The following is a 16095-nucleotide window of genomic DNA, read 5'->3' as shown; positions in this document are numbered from 1 at the left end:
ATTTATGTAAATGAGACTATACTATGCCATCCTTTGTTATCCTGTGCACTTGCATATTTGCTGCGTGGCTTGCTGAGGATGTCATATACTCACCTTACAATCATTCATCAGAGGAGGAATTCTACAGTGATGCTGATGGTGTGGAGGATTAGGCGTAGCCCTGGTCAAGCTGCCTGTGGAGTGGAGTTGTCTGCGCTGTTTCTTTTATTTTCCGTTGCTTAGAACTTTATTGATTGAGAGGAACTATCTACAAGAACTTTATTGATTGAGAGGAACTATCTACCTCTGTAATGACATTTTATTCGCTTATTAATTAGAGTAATAGATAGATAGATAAGTTGCTTGACTTTTTTTTAAGTTTGACCAGTTCATTGAAAAATATAGTATCATTTTCACCCCAAAACATACATATCATTAACATATATTAAGTGATAGTTTTAATAAAATGAAACTAATTTAATATTGTAGATGTTACTGTACTTTTCTATAGCTAAACATAAGCATAAATAATTTTGAATAGGATGAAAAGTAAAAATCGCTTATATACAAACCTGCCGAGATTTGCGGCTCCTGGAGATTTTTGAGCTGGCGTGGCCACCTGCGCGAGCCGACGCGTCATCGGCGCTGGGTCTGGTGGGATTTAACGAGCGCAGGGTAGGCTGCTGGCCATTTTGCAAAGACACCCTTGATTTATCTGATAATTTGCTATACGTCCCTGGGCCTTAGTTCTAATGCTTTGCGTTCTTACTAGGAGGACCTCTAAAGAAAAGAATATTCTATATGAAGAAGCGAAAAATCGAAAAATCGAACTGCAGTCTAAAAACTAGAAGAGTAGGGGCTTTTTTGCAAAACAAAAACAACCCTAACTCCCTTCCCCAAACCCTAGCCGCCACCGTTCCTCCGCCTCCTCTCCTCCTCTCGCTCCGCTCTCTCCCTGCCCAAGCGACGGCCGTCGCCGCGTGCCGCTCCCCTCATCCTCTTCTTCCCACAGGTGACGACCTCCCCCGCGCGCTCTCTGCTGCCGTGCCCGCCACCGCCCGACACGCGGGCCGCTGCCGTCGCCATCCTCTCGCTCCCGCCGCCGCATCCGCCAACAAGGAGGCCGGGACCGCCGGATCCGGTGACTCCGGCCTCCTCGCCGGCAGATCCGGCCGTTGTGAGGGGAGGGGAAGCCGGCAGCTGCCCTCTACGCCCGGCACCGCCCCTCTCTTCCTCTCCATCCTCTTCGTTTCTGGATCGGCGGACGCCTGCGATTAGGCGGCCTAGGGCTCATGGTCAACAGGGACACACCGCTGTATAGAAGTCCAGCTGCTCCGAAAGATTATCTTCACCCGCAGCCCCCTGTTGTTGCCTTGAGCTACTTGGTCAGTTGAGTGCCTTCTTCTTTAATGTTTGTTTCTCTAATTTTTGAAGAATGGTGATGGATAGAAATAGGAAATGAAAGAATGCACTTTTGACAGGTTATTGGTTATTCAAGTACACCAGAAATGACCCTATTTAGCACAAAGTTGATTGAATGATTGAGATGTATTTCTTGCTTTGTCACAGCTGTTTCACTCTCTTCGGTCATAACAAGGGAGGTGGACTTCATCATTAATTTTTTGCTTAATAATGTATTAGTAGACTTCTCCCCCTATTTTGTAAGTAATAGCTGTTGCTTAAGGCTATTGTGTAATGCTATATACAGATAGCAAGTTTGTACTTTACAAAATCCTTCCTGTAGATGGTGATTAATATCTGCTCTAGAATTTAAATAGCAGCTTTCGTTTTTCCTGCCTTGCATTCATGGTAGAGATCGCATGGACAAAGAGTTGTAACCTTTTAAGTAAACCTTTCTATTTCTGATTTACTCACCCTTTTTTTTTCCCTTAGGTATATAGCTGGCCCCAAAACATATATGCTTTTCTCCAATAACAACAAATTAAGATGCATTTCATCCGTTCTTGCGCAGTTCCAGTAGAGCTAAATGAACACTGGGTTTAATTATTTTGTGCGGAACTCAACTGCAACTTAATATTTACATAAATTCAGTAACCGTTGCTTCTCCGCACACACACAACAATAAGCGTTCTTTTTGGCACAAATCTGATGATGCTTTTACAGCTTACTGCCTCTGCAGCGAAGTCTAGCCAATCTGGAAGATTGACAAAATTGATTGCTTGCAGAACAAATGAGTAAGCAGTGCAATACACCCATTCTCACTTTATCTTTACACATGGGTCTTAGTGGTGTTGTATCGGATGTTTCAGTGTATGTAATTCTAGCTGATGCCATTTTCTCTCTATTTTCTCTCTTTGTTGCAATTAGCAATGACCTGATTGGGAGAAGTAGGTAAATCTGAGCTGGCTTTGACATGTAGTAGTGTGGCTTTTGCTTCATCAAACAAGTGCATCATCATAATATGGATGTCCTGAGAGGACTGCTGGACAGGCAATGCTGCTGTGGTGGTGAAAGTATTATGCATAACATTCCTTATTTTTGCTTTCAAAATGTTAATCAGGTACATCACGATGTTTTTTCCTGTACATTTCCGATATGTGCTCTGATTACTGCCGGTAAATGCTTTTTTCCTCAATGTACAAATCATGTTGCCTCACTGTGATGCTCTGCTCATCCATTACATTGGTTATATGCCAATTGCTTTACTTCTTTATAACTCCATTGATGCGGTAGCTAATGTCATATGCTCGCAATATCTTACTTTTTACCTTCTTTGATCTAATAAATAAAGTATAACCTTGGTCTTTTTATAAAACAATCCTTTTCCAATGAGCACTTATGATAACTATGTACCTCCATGCTTGAAATAGAAGATCATGCCTTTATTAACAGTATATGCTTATGAGAACTGACATTAATTTTCCCTTAGGAATAGCTGGCTTCAAAACCCATGCCTTTTTTCCCCATAACGACAAGTTTAGATGCATTTTTCATCCTTTCTTGCACAGTTCTACTGGATCTGAACGTACCACTGGGTATTTTGTACATAATTCAAATGCGACTTAATGTTTGCATAAAATCAGTCTCCATTGAAGTGAGGTTTAATATTTATGAAATATATTATAGATGCTTGGGCATGACGTGCTGTAAATTTAGAGGGGTTAGTTTGTGCTATCTGGACGAAATGTTATATATTAGCAACAGAAAACAGCAGCCGAAATATTTTTCGTTTCAAATACTCGAGCTATATGTACTTTTTATAATATGAACATGCTGATGAGTGTTTTTGACATTGTGGCCATCTCTCCTGTGATTTTGCTCCAAATTCTAGAAATGGAGAACTTTTCCTTTACTTGAATTTCTCTGTTCCAAACTTGAATACTTAATTTAATTGTTTTTTTTTCTTTTCTAACATATATCTTGTATTTTCTTTTTGGTCAGATCTATATCATAGATTACACCATTTACGATATAATTCATGTGCCTCATTCTTGGTTTCAGATTGCTCAAACTAACAGTACTACATTTGAGAGCCTCAATTTTTATTGCCATCACCTGGGTGGATGTGTGCGGTAGTTTGTGGTAAGTCCAATGAATTTGCAGTGGGAATGGACTGCTCCTGGTACATAACTTCTTCCCGAGATTGGTTTTATACCTTATATCCCTTCTTAATAAAGTGATAGTGAATACAGTTATGATTGGCCACTCCTTTGTTTTAATTTGTAAGGTCCCTGGTGGTTGCTTTTTATTTCATTTCAATAAATGATTACAGAAAAAAAATATATTGATAAAGTATATGCCATTTGTTGATTCCATTTTATTGTATAGCTTTAGAACGAGGTGGCTGAACTGACCTTCTGATTGCTTCCTACAAATGAAGACGGTTTTACAGTGTTGCTCCTCTCCCAGCCTCCCACCTTCATCACTGTCAGGTTCATACCAATCCTTTCCCTGATATGCAATCTCATTTGTTTGCCATTGCCCCTGTGTTTCATAAATATATTTAATCCCTGTGATTCAGGGCTTCCTGATTTGAATTTTCAAGGAAAGCATTGACATTAGGTGGTTAATACTATCCAGCTTAACTCTCTAATCAGTCACGCGCAGTCTGGATTTAGAGTGTGTTTGGTTACTGCCCTGAGAATCACGCCTGACTCAGGCATCGATCTCAGCGTTCGACATCGTTCGCCTTCGGCTGGATCGACCTGCTTGAGAGCACTCAGGTGAGGGCAACAACCAAACAGCCTCTTAGAAATTTATGCTTCGTATGTTCTTAGTTCAATCTATGTTTTTACTTTGTCTTGCGATTTTACAAAATGTTGTGTATAAGTTTTTAGTTCAGAATAATTAAACGAACATGGCTACTTCTATTGTTACTGACAAAATTCAGTGGCGCCCTATGTTGATTGTTTATTCTTTTGACAAGGTCGGGAGAAGTGATGGACGGAGAATATCCAGTGTCAATGTTTTTCAATTGCACTTACAAAACTTATAAAAAATGTTTGCTCACAGGCCGGCAATAGCACACGCAAATTCAACAATGTCTGCTTTTGCTGAAGGATACAAAAGTGACACCTGACATCAAGAACTACACCGACATTATTGGACAGTTCCTCCTTCAAACAAGTTCTACATTGTGACTATGAACAATACATTCATGAAGCAAGATAGAATAGTAAGCTCACTTACACTAGACAACCATTGCTCTCTTCGTGCCTTTGACAAAGAAATAACATGAAATTCAAATTACAGTACTTTGCTAAGGAATATCAAAGACCTACATTCAGCCACTCATGGGAGGTCGAAAAACCATGGACATTCAAGTTGAAGCAGCAGACAGAATTTCAGTCACCCTGACTCTACATGTTTCAACACATGGTCGTTGCAACTTAAAAAAAAGGATGGGCAACTTTTGCAGCGAACAATGGCATACATCTTCGGTCCGTTTACATCTTTCACTTCCACAAGGCACCTCAACTCCAAACGACAATAGATGTCTGCTAAATGCCATGTATATCGCCTATGCTATAGTGAAATCGTCCTTTTGTTAGCACTAAATTATCCCATTCATTTTAGTGCAGCAAAACTGCAAGCCTCCTCTACCACCGTTATGCTATGCTAATTAGCTTTGCACCTTAAGCACTAATGATCAGCACTCAACTCTATTGTAAATATGCAATGCCACCTACTACTACCCGCTAATATACTTGTATATGATCTATTTATCAATGCCTGCTTCCTTTCCCTTAATTTATTTCTCATATGCTTCTTTCAATATGCTCTCCTTTATCTTCAATCTTTAATATACAAACCTGCTGGGATTACTATACATATGTCCACTCTGTTTCTAACCTACTTGATTGCAGGCCGCGCGCCATCGGCGCGCTCCCCCTCTAGTGACTTATATGTCATATGAAACTGAAGTGTAGATTGTCCTAATGTAACAAATTACGCCTGATGTTTTTGAATGGATGAAATATTTTATCGATACTTGGGTAGTTTTGTTTCTTTATGAAAGTAGCCCCAGAAGACAAATTGCAGTAGGGCTAACAAGCATATATGTTGACGTTCATCATGATGGAAGCATCGTTGGCATATATAGGACATATTCTTTTTGTCTTAAAAAACAAACCTATATATTATCGGATATGATAGATCTATTACTATGAATCCACGTAAATTCACCATACAAAATTGTATCACGCATCTAACAGGTTCGTTTTTAGTACACCATTCCCTCGTTTCCCTGTTCGATTAAATTCCATCCAGACAGAGCCACAAACCTGGAGTACAAATTAAGTAGATCGATCATATAGATGTACTGGTCTACTACCTGCCTACCAGCGGAAGTTAGCGACACACAACAACGACTAGCGCTACGTACGGACATAGGGATCGACCTGGCATGCATCCCTGGGCTACTCAATGCGAAACAATCAAACCAAGAGAAGCAACAAATAATGCAGTGTGTTCAAATACTTGTAGCACCAGCATCGAGCTTCAAGTGCTTGTAGCTCCAACATCGAGCTTCAGAGACGGCGAGCACACATGCATGCAAAGACTAGTTGTACTAGGAGGACGACTGGTTCTGACTAAAACACACATGGTCTGCTTGAACACAATGACGTACGATAAGGTAAGCAAGATCGAGCTCGAGCTCAGGCATGTCGAGCGGCCGCCACGCTGGTCCAGTACTCAAGAGCGCCCGCCTCCATCACTGGTCGAGCTCCCACGGTTCCTTATCTTTCCTAGTATCCCCTTCTTCTTCTTACCAGATGACTCACTGTAAGCATCGATGTCGGTCATCAATTGACCTGCAGCTCTCGAAGAAGTCACCATGTCAATCTTCCGTGCATCCTCGTTGGGTCGATAGTGAACGAGATATCGGTCAGCGGCAGAGCTGTTTCAAAAAAAAAAAATGACTGAATGGTCAGTTTCTCACCTATTTATATTTTTGTTCATGTGTATAGTTGAGCGATTGTACCTACCGCAGTGCATATACCCTCTTCTCAACGTTTTCGTTGAAGGTTGACGTCATCTTCAAGTACGCGGTATCCTTTACCTGCAATACAAAAGGGCGCGGTAAATCATTTTTCATACACCTCACCAGTTAAATAGAAATTCAGTTTTAAATAATATGAAATTAAATCCATAATCAATTCTTTATACAAGTTATTTGTTTTAAATTAAAATATTAAACATATTCAGAAAGAATATTGTAAATAAATTACTACAATTCATTCCTAATTAACAAAATATATTATGGCCGTACAAATTACTGGAGTAGTGGGCACGTACGCATATCATTTAATACATAAAGTAAGCCTAAACAACTTGCACAAGTTATAAAGTAGTGGGCACGTACGCATATCATTTAATACATAAATTTAATTATAGCCTTACGTAAAAAAATTAGCACTAAATAGAAATTTTGAGACTCATATATTTCCATAACGTGCAACTATATACATAGGCTAGCTAGTTCGCTCGGCCATAACACACGGATTTTCTAGTAAATCTCAATTTCGGACGATACATTTCCACATAATTATGCTTGGAGAGTAAGTTTAACAGTGGGCTATAAACTAACCATAAGCCTATATGCAGAGAAGAGAAAACATGAAAAATAATGAGTGTTAGTTCTTAGTATGCAATAGCTAGCTCCGGCATGCTACAAGGCAAATGTATTAATTACATAAGTGCGAGAGAATGAGAGAGGCCGGAGAAGAAACTTAGAGACAAACTTGTAACTGATGTATACATGCATGTTATCTCTAATATGGACTTGTAGTAATAATTACCTTTACTATTAAACTTGCTCTTAAACACCACTACTAGCAAACAATTTTCACAGGTCGATCTCTCACCGTTATTTTCATAGGTGGATAAAAATATAAAACACATGTTTTATGATTATCAGGGTAGGAGTTAATTAAAAGAATAAAGTTTTTCATAGTACTACTAGTGCACAACAAGCTGCATCTGCGCATATCTCTACTATTATAAAAATTGAAGATGTTTTTATCGGTATTTTAGTACATCATCCGTGTATGAGCCAGCTTTTAAGTTCGTTTGCTTTTGAAAATACAAATCCTTATTTTAGTCGGTTTTTAAGATCGTTCAATTTTGTTAATACAGAAGGAATCATATAAGAAATCTGTTTAAAAAAACTTATATGCTAACTTGAGATGATCGGACTCCTAGCTGCAGCTCATGTTTTTCTAAAAATATATATATCCAAGCGATCACCCACAGTGAATTTTATCTTAGCTAAACCTTATAACAATAATAAGATTAAAATAGACTTTACCCGTTGCAACATACTGGTATTTTTTTTCTAGTATAAATAAAGAAAGAGATGGGGAAACATATCGATCTAACGTACCTTCATAGCGCTTTCAGTCTCGGTCACTTTAAATTCGATAAGACCATCATTGGTGTCCGTATCCATGTTGAAAAGGTACAGGACAGCTAAAGAATTCCTTTCTGTCAGTAATATGGACAAGCAAACAGAAAGTTGATAGTAAAACCGTATATATTTTGATCGATTAATTTGTACCTTGCTCTGGAGACATGATCCTCCTCTCGGTCATTTGAATAGGCATTAAAGTGAGCAAGTCTAGGTAATGGTCCGTATTCAGCAAGATAGCAAGGTATTCTTCATCCGTTAGCCATCTTCTCTTTGCTTCAGTTCTAGCCTTCAAAGCAGTGAAATCTTCCGGCTTCTTAATCTTGTGAATCTTATATCCAATCATTTCTGCAGCTATATAAGAGGTTAACGCGCGAGGCATCACAAAACTTTTAGAGAAGCCACAAATGCAACCACACCCTTCAAATAGAAAGAAAATTATATAGAGATCGCATATAGTTATGAAACATGCGGCTAGCTAGCTATAGCATGAAATGTCATAACACATAAATTTGCCATACCAACTTTAAGTTCGCTACCTGTGTGTAGACTAGAGCAACAAATTGCATTCTAATTAACTACAATCTTGGGATCAAAGATATACCGCGATAGGAAAACTAAGGTTCGTCTAAAGTTACAAGTTGGGAAGAAATCAAGGTCGTCGATCTCTTGCAATGCAGAACTAGCTATAGTACCGCTGGGAATAACAAATATGCAAAGGGAAGGGAGAAGAACAAAGCGTAACACATTTGCGATCGAGGAGAAAGCACCTACCCATTATATTACTTCCCAAGTCCAGATTCTAGCGGTTTGTTGTGTTGTATACTGCGGCTTGCAGCTTGGAAACGGGCATGTGCATATATAGGCGGAGGCTGGTGCTGGAGGCAACAAGACAAGGTGACAGTAAAAATAATGAAAAAAAAACTAAGTCCTAACCTATTGGACGATAAAAGGTCGTCACAATAAAAGTGAAGAAAAACAATTATTCTATCAGTACTACAAAATCAAATTTTCATCGCGTCAACCTATTCAATATATATATACTATTCTACACCCCCCTCCCATGGGTCAAACCCACCTCCCCCACCCTCCCTAGGGCCTAAAACCCCTCTCCCACCTCGGTCAAAGCGTCCTCCCGCCGGTCAAACCCGCCCACCACTTTGCTGCTCTCGCCTTGCAGGGATTGTGCAGTAACAAGACAATATTATCGTAGTAACAACGTCAAAAAGTAGCCATGATGGATCTAGTTTCGTTAAACGTTTTTTTATGAACTTCATGGTGCAAACGGATTGGAAATACAATATATGATGTGAGAGATATTGCTCTCTAATGATTGAGATTTACCTCTTTTTTAGTCCTCGTCTCACTGGAACAGCGTAGTAACACGATGGCCAATATGCAGTAACACGTCTGCTTTTCGTAGTAATAACGTTAAAAAATAGTTATGATGGTTTTAGTTTCGTTAAGCACTTTTTTTTTACGAACGTCATGATGCAAATGGGTTAGAAAAATAAGACATGACGTGTACGTTAGTACTCTCTAAAGATTGAGATTTAAAATACTCTAGATCTAAAAATCATTACTACTGTAGGGCCATTGTTACTGTGCATGTTCTCTGTTACTGCAAATTTCGTCATATTGTTACTGCCAAAAGTGCGGTAACAACCTATAAAGTTTACAGTAACAACCTAGACATTTTTGCAGTAACATATGATGTTACTACCCTTCTGGGATACTGTTACTGCCGAATTATAGTAAGAAGGTATGATTGTTACAGGTACATAACTGATTTGTTCACAAATCATCATATGGTGATTTGGTTAGAAGTGCCCGCCATGAACCATGAGATCATGCGTTCAAGTCTTGAATTCACCAATTTATTTTTAATTTTTCTTAAAAAAGAGAGAAGAAGGAGGGGGAGAAAAAAAGAAGAAGAAAAGGAGATATTGGGGGAGGATAAAAGGAGAGATTGTGGGGGGGGGGGGAGGATGAGAGATCGGGAGGAGGGGGAATCGGAGGGAGGAGCGACGGGAGAGGGGGCGCGGAGCGATGGGAGGAGGGGGAATCAGAGGGAGGAGCGATAGGAGAGGGGGCGCGGAGCGATGGGAGGGGAGGAGCGACGGGACGGAGGGAGGTGCGGGAGGGAGGGAGGTGGGGACGGATGGGAGGTGGGAGGGGGGTGTAGAATAGTTATTCTAAGGGAGGGGTGTATAATAGAGCTAATATATATATATATATATATATATATATATATATATATATATATATTATATATATATAGATAGATATATATATATATATATCTCTATATATCTATCTATCATATCTATATATCTATCTATATATATATATCTATATATATATATCTATTGATCCTCTATTCTACACCCCCCCTCCCATGGGCCAAACCCACCTCCCCCACCCTCCCTAGGGCCCAAACCCCCCTCCCACCTGGGTCAAAGCGTCCTCCCGCCGGTCAAACCCGCCCACCACTTTGCTGCTCTCGTCTTGCAGGAATCGTGCAGTAACAGGACGGTCATCGTGCAGTAACAAGACCACATTATCGCAGTAACAACGTCAAAAAGTAACCATGATGGATCTTGTTTCGTTAAGCGTTTTTTTATGAACTTCATGGTGCAAACGGATTGGAAATACAAGATATGATGTGAGAGATATTGCTCTCTAAAGATTGAGATTTACCTCTTTTTTAGTCCTCGTCTCACTGGAACAGCGTAGTAACACGATGGCCAATATGCAGTAATACCTCTGCTTTTCGCAGTAACAACGTTAAAAAATAGTTATGATGGTTCTAGTTTCGTTAAGCACTTTTTTTTTACGAACGTCATTATTGTTACTGCCAAAAGTGCAGTAACAACCTATACATTTTTGCAGTAACATATGATGTTACTACCCTTCTGGGATAATGTTACTTCCGAATCATAGTAACAAGGTATGATTGTTATAGGTACATAACTGATTTGTTCACAAATCATCATATGGTGATTTGGTTAGAAGTGCTTGGCATGAACCATGAGATCATGGGTTCAAGTCTTGAATTCACCAATTTATTTTTAATTTTTCTAAAAAAGAGAGAAGGAGGGAGAGAAAAAAAAAGGAGGGGGTCGCGGGAGAGGGAGTGCTGGGGGAGAGAGGGGAGGGGGCGCGGGAGAGAGGAGCGATGGGTGGGAGAGTGGGGGAGAGAGGGGAGGGGGCGCGGGAGAGAGGAGCGATGGGTGGGAGAGGGGGAGAGGGAGCGATGGGAGAAAGGGAGGGGGCGCGGGAGAGGGGAGAGGGGGGAGGGGGCGCGGGAGAGAGGAGCGATGGGTGGGAGAGGGGGAGAGGGAGCGATGGGAGAGAGGGAGGGGGCGCATTTTTACTGGCGGTCTTTAGCCCCTCACCCCTCGCTATATTTTTACTGCATGGAAAGAAAATTCACCCAATTAAATAGTCGTGGGCCCATGTGGCCGTGTCTCCTCTCCAGCTTCCTCCATCCTCTCCGCGAGCTCTTCCCTTCTCCTCTCCCCATACAGCGATGGTGATGGCGATGGAGATGGCCGCAGCGGCGGCTTCGGCAGGTGGTGCTCAGGCGGGCGGGGGATCTCCCACCGCATCTCACCCACCTCTCCCAAATCCCTCTCCTCTCCCTTCGTCTCCCTCAATTGTGGGTGGCGGTGGCAGCCAAGCTCGAGGCACAGCTGCGGATTCGGCAGCGAATCTCGGCGTGAGCGGCGACTTGGTCGTGGGCGACAGGTAGGGCCGGGATGGACAGATCTGGTGATGGGTGACGAAGGAGGGGGCCGGTCACGGTGGAGGTTGATCCAGTGGCGGGGAGGGGCATGGTGGGCGGATCCATGACGGGTGGCGAAGGAGAAGGGCCGTTGTGGTGGGAGGCAGTTGTGGTGGGAGGCGGTGGATTCGTGGCCCAGGGGGTGCGCGGGTGGCGGGCAGCGGTGGTGGATCCGGCGGAACGACGACGACAGCCACAACGACGACTATCGTGATGACGACGATGGCCGGGCGGAGGCTTCCACAACGATGACAATGGTCGGGCTCTTCCTACCCCCTCCCCACTCCTAGATCAGGCAGGCAGCATATCAGGGCCACTTGGCGACTGCGGCTCGGCGGGCGGCAACGACGGCAACCGCAGCAGCCATGACGATGTCCGCTTCGACCTCCCTCCTTCACAGTGAAGACGCAGCTCGACGATGGCAACCGACAAGATGGGATTAGGGATTCGGGATTGGGGATTTGTGATTGGACCTAGATTTTCATTATTTTTTCTCCAAAAAATGTTTTCTTCATTTGGTTGGTATCTTAAATTCCGTCAGCAAAATCCTATTTTCACTGGCGGCCATATTTTCCCTGGCGGCTGTTTTAGTGTGATCGCCAGCGAAAATCTGGCGGCCGACAGCCCGTCAACACAAATGAATTATTTTCACTAGCCTTTAATAGTTGGCAGTATAGTCGACCGTCAGCGAAAACCTATTTTGGCCGCCAACAAAAAAAATTATTTTAGTAGTGTATATAACTATATATCGAAACACACCTGGAAACGAGTAAGACTATTAATTACCTACATTCGGAACAATTACTATTTCCTCTATTTTAAAATATAGCGGGTATTAAGAAAATGTAAAATTAAATGGGTGATGTTTGCAATTGGTTGAGATGAGGAGTTGGATGAAGATACTTACTCCGATCCGTTCAAAGATATAGTTGATACTACCACGGTTCTAAGTTTAAACTTTAATCACTCAACTTAAAAAAGTTATAAAAAATCAAATTTTTTTATAGTCGAATTAACATAAATACAACCTATACAATTTACATTTATCATGATGTTATCATTTACAATAAAGTAATTTGTGGTCAAAGTGACACGTTCGTAGTCAGGGCTGATAGTTATTCGAGAAGAGAAGAACAATCGTTGTGATATCATTTATAAATAATTTGTTATCAAAGTGAGACATTAATTGTGAACCCTAACAATAATTCGAGGCATTAGCTATATTTGGAATTGAGTTTAAACTCCATGTATACCTATGGTATTTCTTTTTACCACGGGAAGTAATTAGGGCAAGTAATATCATGCTTCACACAAACTCGAAAATAAGAGGAGAGGATTGAACAAACAAATAAAATAAAATTATTGTGATTAGAATACATGCTAGAGATAGTGTAGATATGATGTACTCCCTCCGTCCTTAAAAAAAGGCAAATTGTGGTTTCCCGTGTCAACGTTTGACTGTCCGTCTTATATGAAATTTTTTTATAATTAGTATTTTCATTGTTGTTAGATGATAAAACATGATTAATACTTTATGCGTGACTTATCTTTTTAATTTTTTTCATAATTTTTTCAAATAAGACGGACGGTCAAACGTTGGACACGGAAACAACTAACGTTTGTCTTTTTTTTAGGACGGAGAGAGTATTATACATGTCTCTTGTATGTATGAAATTACATGTGACATCTACCCCTCCTATATACTTCCTCCATCCCAGAATATAACAACCTAGAACTGGATGTGACATATTCTAATACTACGAATCTAGATTTACCCCTGTCCAGATTCGTAGTACTAGGATACATCTAATCCGATCCTAGATTGCTATATTCTGGGACGGATGGAGTAATGTATTTTATTGTACAGCAGCAGGCAACGTAAAAAGTGCAAAAGTGCAGGTGTTGAACACATGGGCCATGAACTGCAATGAGTCATGGTCATATACTGTAGTACAATGTACTACTATCAGCACCTAGCTAGTAGACGAGATGCATGTATATATCGCTAGACGGTGCTAAGAGCAAGTATAATAGTAGGCTATAAGCCAGCTAAATACTGAGAGAGGAGAGAGAGGAGAAGCAAGCTGTAAACTTATAGCTGGCTTGGACACAAGAACCAAAAAAAATTCTATGTGAGAGATAAGTAGATCATATATTAATTATAAAGAGTTAACTATTATATAGGTAGGCTGAAAGAAAGCTATAAACAACCTTATAGCCAAGCCAACTGATCCGCTGTATTATTAGCCTTGCTCTAAGCATGTGCTGATGAGTACTCCCTCCGTCCCAGTATAGTGGACGTTTTTGACTTTGTACTTTCAACGTTTGACCATTCGTTTTATTTGAAAAATTAGTGTAAATATAAAAAAAGATAAGTCATATGTAAAGTACTTTTGATAATAAAGCAATTGACAAACAAAATAAATAATAATTCCAAATTTTTTTGAATAAGACGAATGATCAAAAATTATAAACAAAAACTCAAAAAGACAAGTAATATGGGACGGAGGTAGTACCTAGGTAGTACTGGTACCACAGGGGTACCATTAATGCATGATTAATTGAGTGTTACTTAAATTATTTTAATAATAAATTAATATGATTTTTAAAGCTACTTTTGTATAGTAACCTTTAGAAAACATGTTGTATAGCAAACTTTAAAAAACACATGTTTAGTAGTTTAAAAAAAAATATGTGCATGAAAAATTAGGAAGATGAGTTGGAAAAATTAGAGAAAAGTGTTGCTCGTGGCTAGTACGGCGTACTGTAGAAAACAAGTCAGCACCTAGCACCTACTACTCAACCAAGGTACTAGTAGACGACATGCATGCATATCAGCTAGACGATGCTAGCGAGCAGCTAAGCATGTGCTGATGAGCACCTAGGTAGTACTAGTAGGACAGATGATGTGATACCACAGGAGTACTACTCATGTAGCAACGCCATTTTTATGCGTTTTTAATTAGAAGCCCGACTAGGCTGTTTTTTCCTTCAATGTTGAGAACTAGCCTTAATACATGATTAATTGAGTATTAGCTAAATTATTTTAAAAAATAAATTAATATAATTTTTTAAAGCTACTCCCTCCGTTTTGAAATGTTTGACGCCATTGATTTTTTAGCACATGTTTGACCGTTCGTATTATTCAAAAAATTTAAGTAATTATTAATTCTTTTTCTATCATTTGATTCATTGTTAAATATATTTTTATGTAGGCATATAATTTTATATATTTCACAAAATTTTTTGAATAAGACGAACGGTCAAACATGTGCTAAAAAGTCAACGGCGTCAAAACATTTCGAAACGGAGGGAGTACTTCTGTATAAGAAACTTTAATAAATATGTAATTGCATTAAAAATAAAGGAGATGAGTTGGAAAAGTTAGGGAAAAGCGTTGCTTGTGGCTAGTACTGCGTACTACTGTAGAAAACAAGTCAGCACCTCGCACCTACTCAACCAACGTACGGAGTAAACGACATGCATGTATATCAGCTAACGATGCTAGCGAGCAGCTAAGCATGTGCTGGTGAGCACCTAGGTAGTACTAGTAGGCATAGCTATTGAGACCGGACCGGTAATTGAACCGGCGAAGCCGTCGGTTTATTGGTTTATTGGTCAGACCGATCGAACCACCGGTCCAAAGCGGTTAAGTAACTAATAAAGAAATAACTCATTTGTTCCAAACACAAGGAAGCACATAGCTTGGTGGTAGGCATAGTTGCTTGTATCCATGGGAACCAAGGTTCGAAACCCCACTTTGGCATTTTTTCTCTTATTTCCCAGCTCCTCTTCGGTCACCCGCGCACACCCACGCATGTGAGCAGCAGGCGTAGCCGGTTCAACCGATTTTCTGAGCCGCTTTTAAGCCGGTTTTCTGCAAAACCGGGCGGTCAGCCGGTTTATACCGGTTTGATTGCACAGGCGGTCTTTTAGTTGAACCAGACCGACGGAGGCGCTGGTTCTGGTTTTTTCCGGTCCGACCGCCGGTCCGGTCCGGTCTAAATAACTATGCTAGTAGGGCATACTACCTCCGTCCCAAAATAAGTGCAGTTTTGCACTATTTACGTTCAACGTTTGACCGTCCGACTTATTTGAAAAATTTGTGAAAAAATTAAAAACATTTAGTCACACATAAAGTACTATTCATGTTTTATCATCTAATAGCAATAAAAATACTAATCATAAAAAATTTTCAAATAAGACGGACGGTCAAACGTTGAACATGAATAGTGCAAAACTGCACTTATTTTGGGACGGAGGGAGTATTTATGAGACACTACAGAATTACTTTTTTTTTTCCAACGCACTTGTATGCGTCGGTAATGACGACTTGTTAACGGTGAAATTTGCATCAACACGAGTAGAAGCCCATCTAAGGCCGTGTTTGAGGGAGAGGGGATTGGGAAGATACGCAAAACGAGGTGAGCCATTAGCGCATGATTAATTGAGTATTAAC

The 16095-nt window shown here is 40.4% G+C and overlaps 1 protein-coding gene and 1 long non-coding RNA gene across 15 annotated transcripts; one reads left to right on the top strand and one right to left on the bottom strand.

Moving 5' to 3' along the window:
- Nucleotides 1–875: 875 nt before the first annotated feature.
- LOC127776490 (uncharacterized) lies at nt 876–5201 on the top strand. 13 transcript variants are annotated; one of them, XR_008018180.1, is made up of 7 exons: nt 877–1364; nt 1549–1640; nt 2104–2174; nt 2308–3872; nt 3962–4163; nt 4453–4615; nt 4693–5201. It is a non-coding gene; the product is annotated as an uncharacterized LOC127776490 (long non-coding RNA). The 13 variants fall into 13 exon arrangements; XR_008018184.1 differs by having other exon boundaries at nt 882–2174; nt 2308–2500; nt 3442–3522; nt 3769–3872; XR_008018176.1 differs by having other exon boundaries at nt 876–1364; nt 1549–2174.
- A 458-nt stretch (nt 5202–5659) lies between these two features.
- LOC127776489 (uncharacterized) lies at nt 5660–8766 on the bottom strand. 2 transcript variants are annotated; one of them, XM_052302879.1, is made up of 5 exons: nt 8624–8766; nt 8000–8203; nt 7826–7911; nt 6429–6502; nt 5660–6340 (listed from the first exon to the last, which is right to left on the bottom strand). In XM_052302879.1, exons 1-5 carry the CDS (start codon nt 8625–8627, stop codon nt 6136–6138), a joined length of 573 nt encoding a protein of 190 aa, XP_052158839.1. In that variant the 5' UTR covers nt 8628–8766; the 3' UTR covers nt 5660–6135. The 2 variants fall into 2 exon arrangements, with proteins under 2 accessions (XP_052158839.1, XP_052158840.1); XM_052302880.1 differs by having other exon boundaries at nt 8000–8197; nt 8624–8675.
- Between the last annotated feature and the right edge of the window lie 7329 nt (nt 8767–16095).

This window comes from Oryza glaberrima, chromosome 6 (genome assembly GCF_000147395.1).
Source record: "Oryza glaberrima chromosome 6, OglaRS2, whole genome shotgun sequence".
NCBI classification, from domain to species: domain Eukaryota; kingdom Viridiplantae; phylum Streptophyta; class Magnoliopsida; order Poales; family Poaceae; genus Oryza; species Oryza glaberrima.
Note: the sequence above shows the minus strand (reverse complement) of the source record. Positions and strands in the feature narration are given on the sequence as shown.

Bases quoted from the DNA above. Each gene is read 5' to 3' on its own strand.
- LOC127776489 (XM_052302879.1), bottom strand. The intron at 7,912-7,999 runs GTACAAATTAAT...GGAATTCTTTAG, and splicing joins GATCATGTCTCCAGAGCAAG to CTGTCCTGTACCTTTTCAAC. The intron at 6,341-6,428 runs GTAGGTACAATC...TTTTTGAAACAG, and splicing joins AAGAGGGTATATGCACTGCG to CTCTGCCGCTGACCGATATC.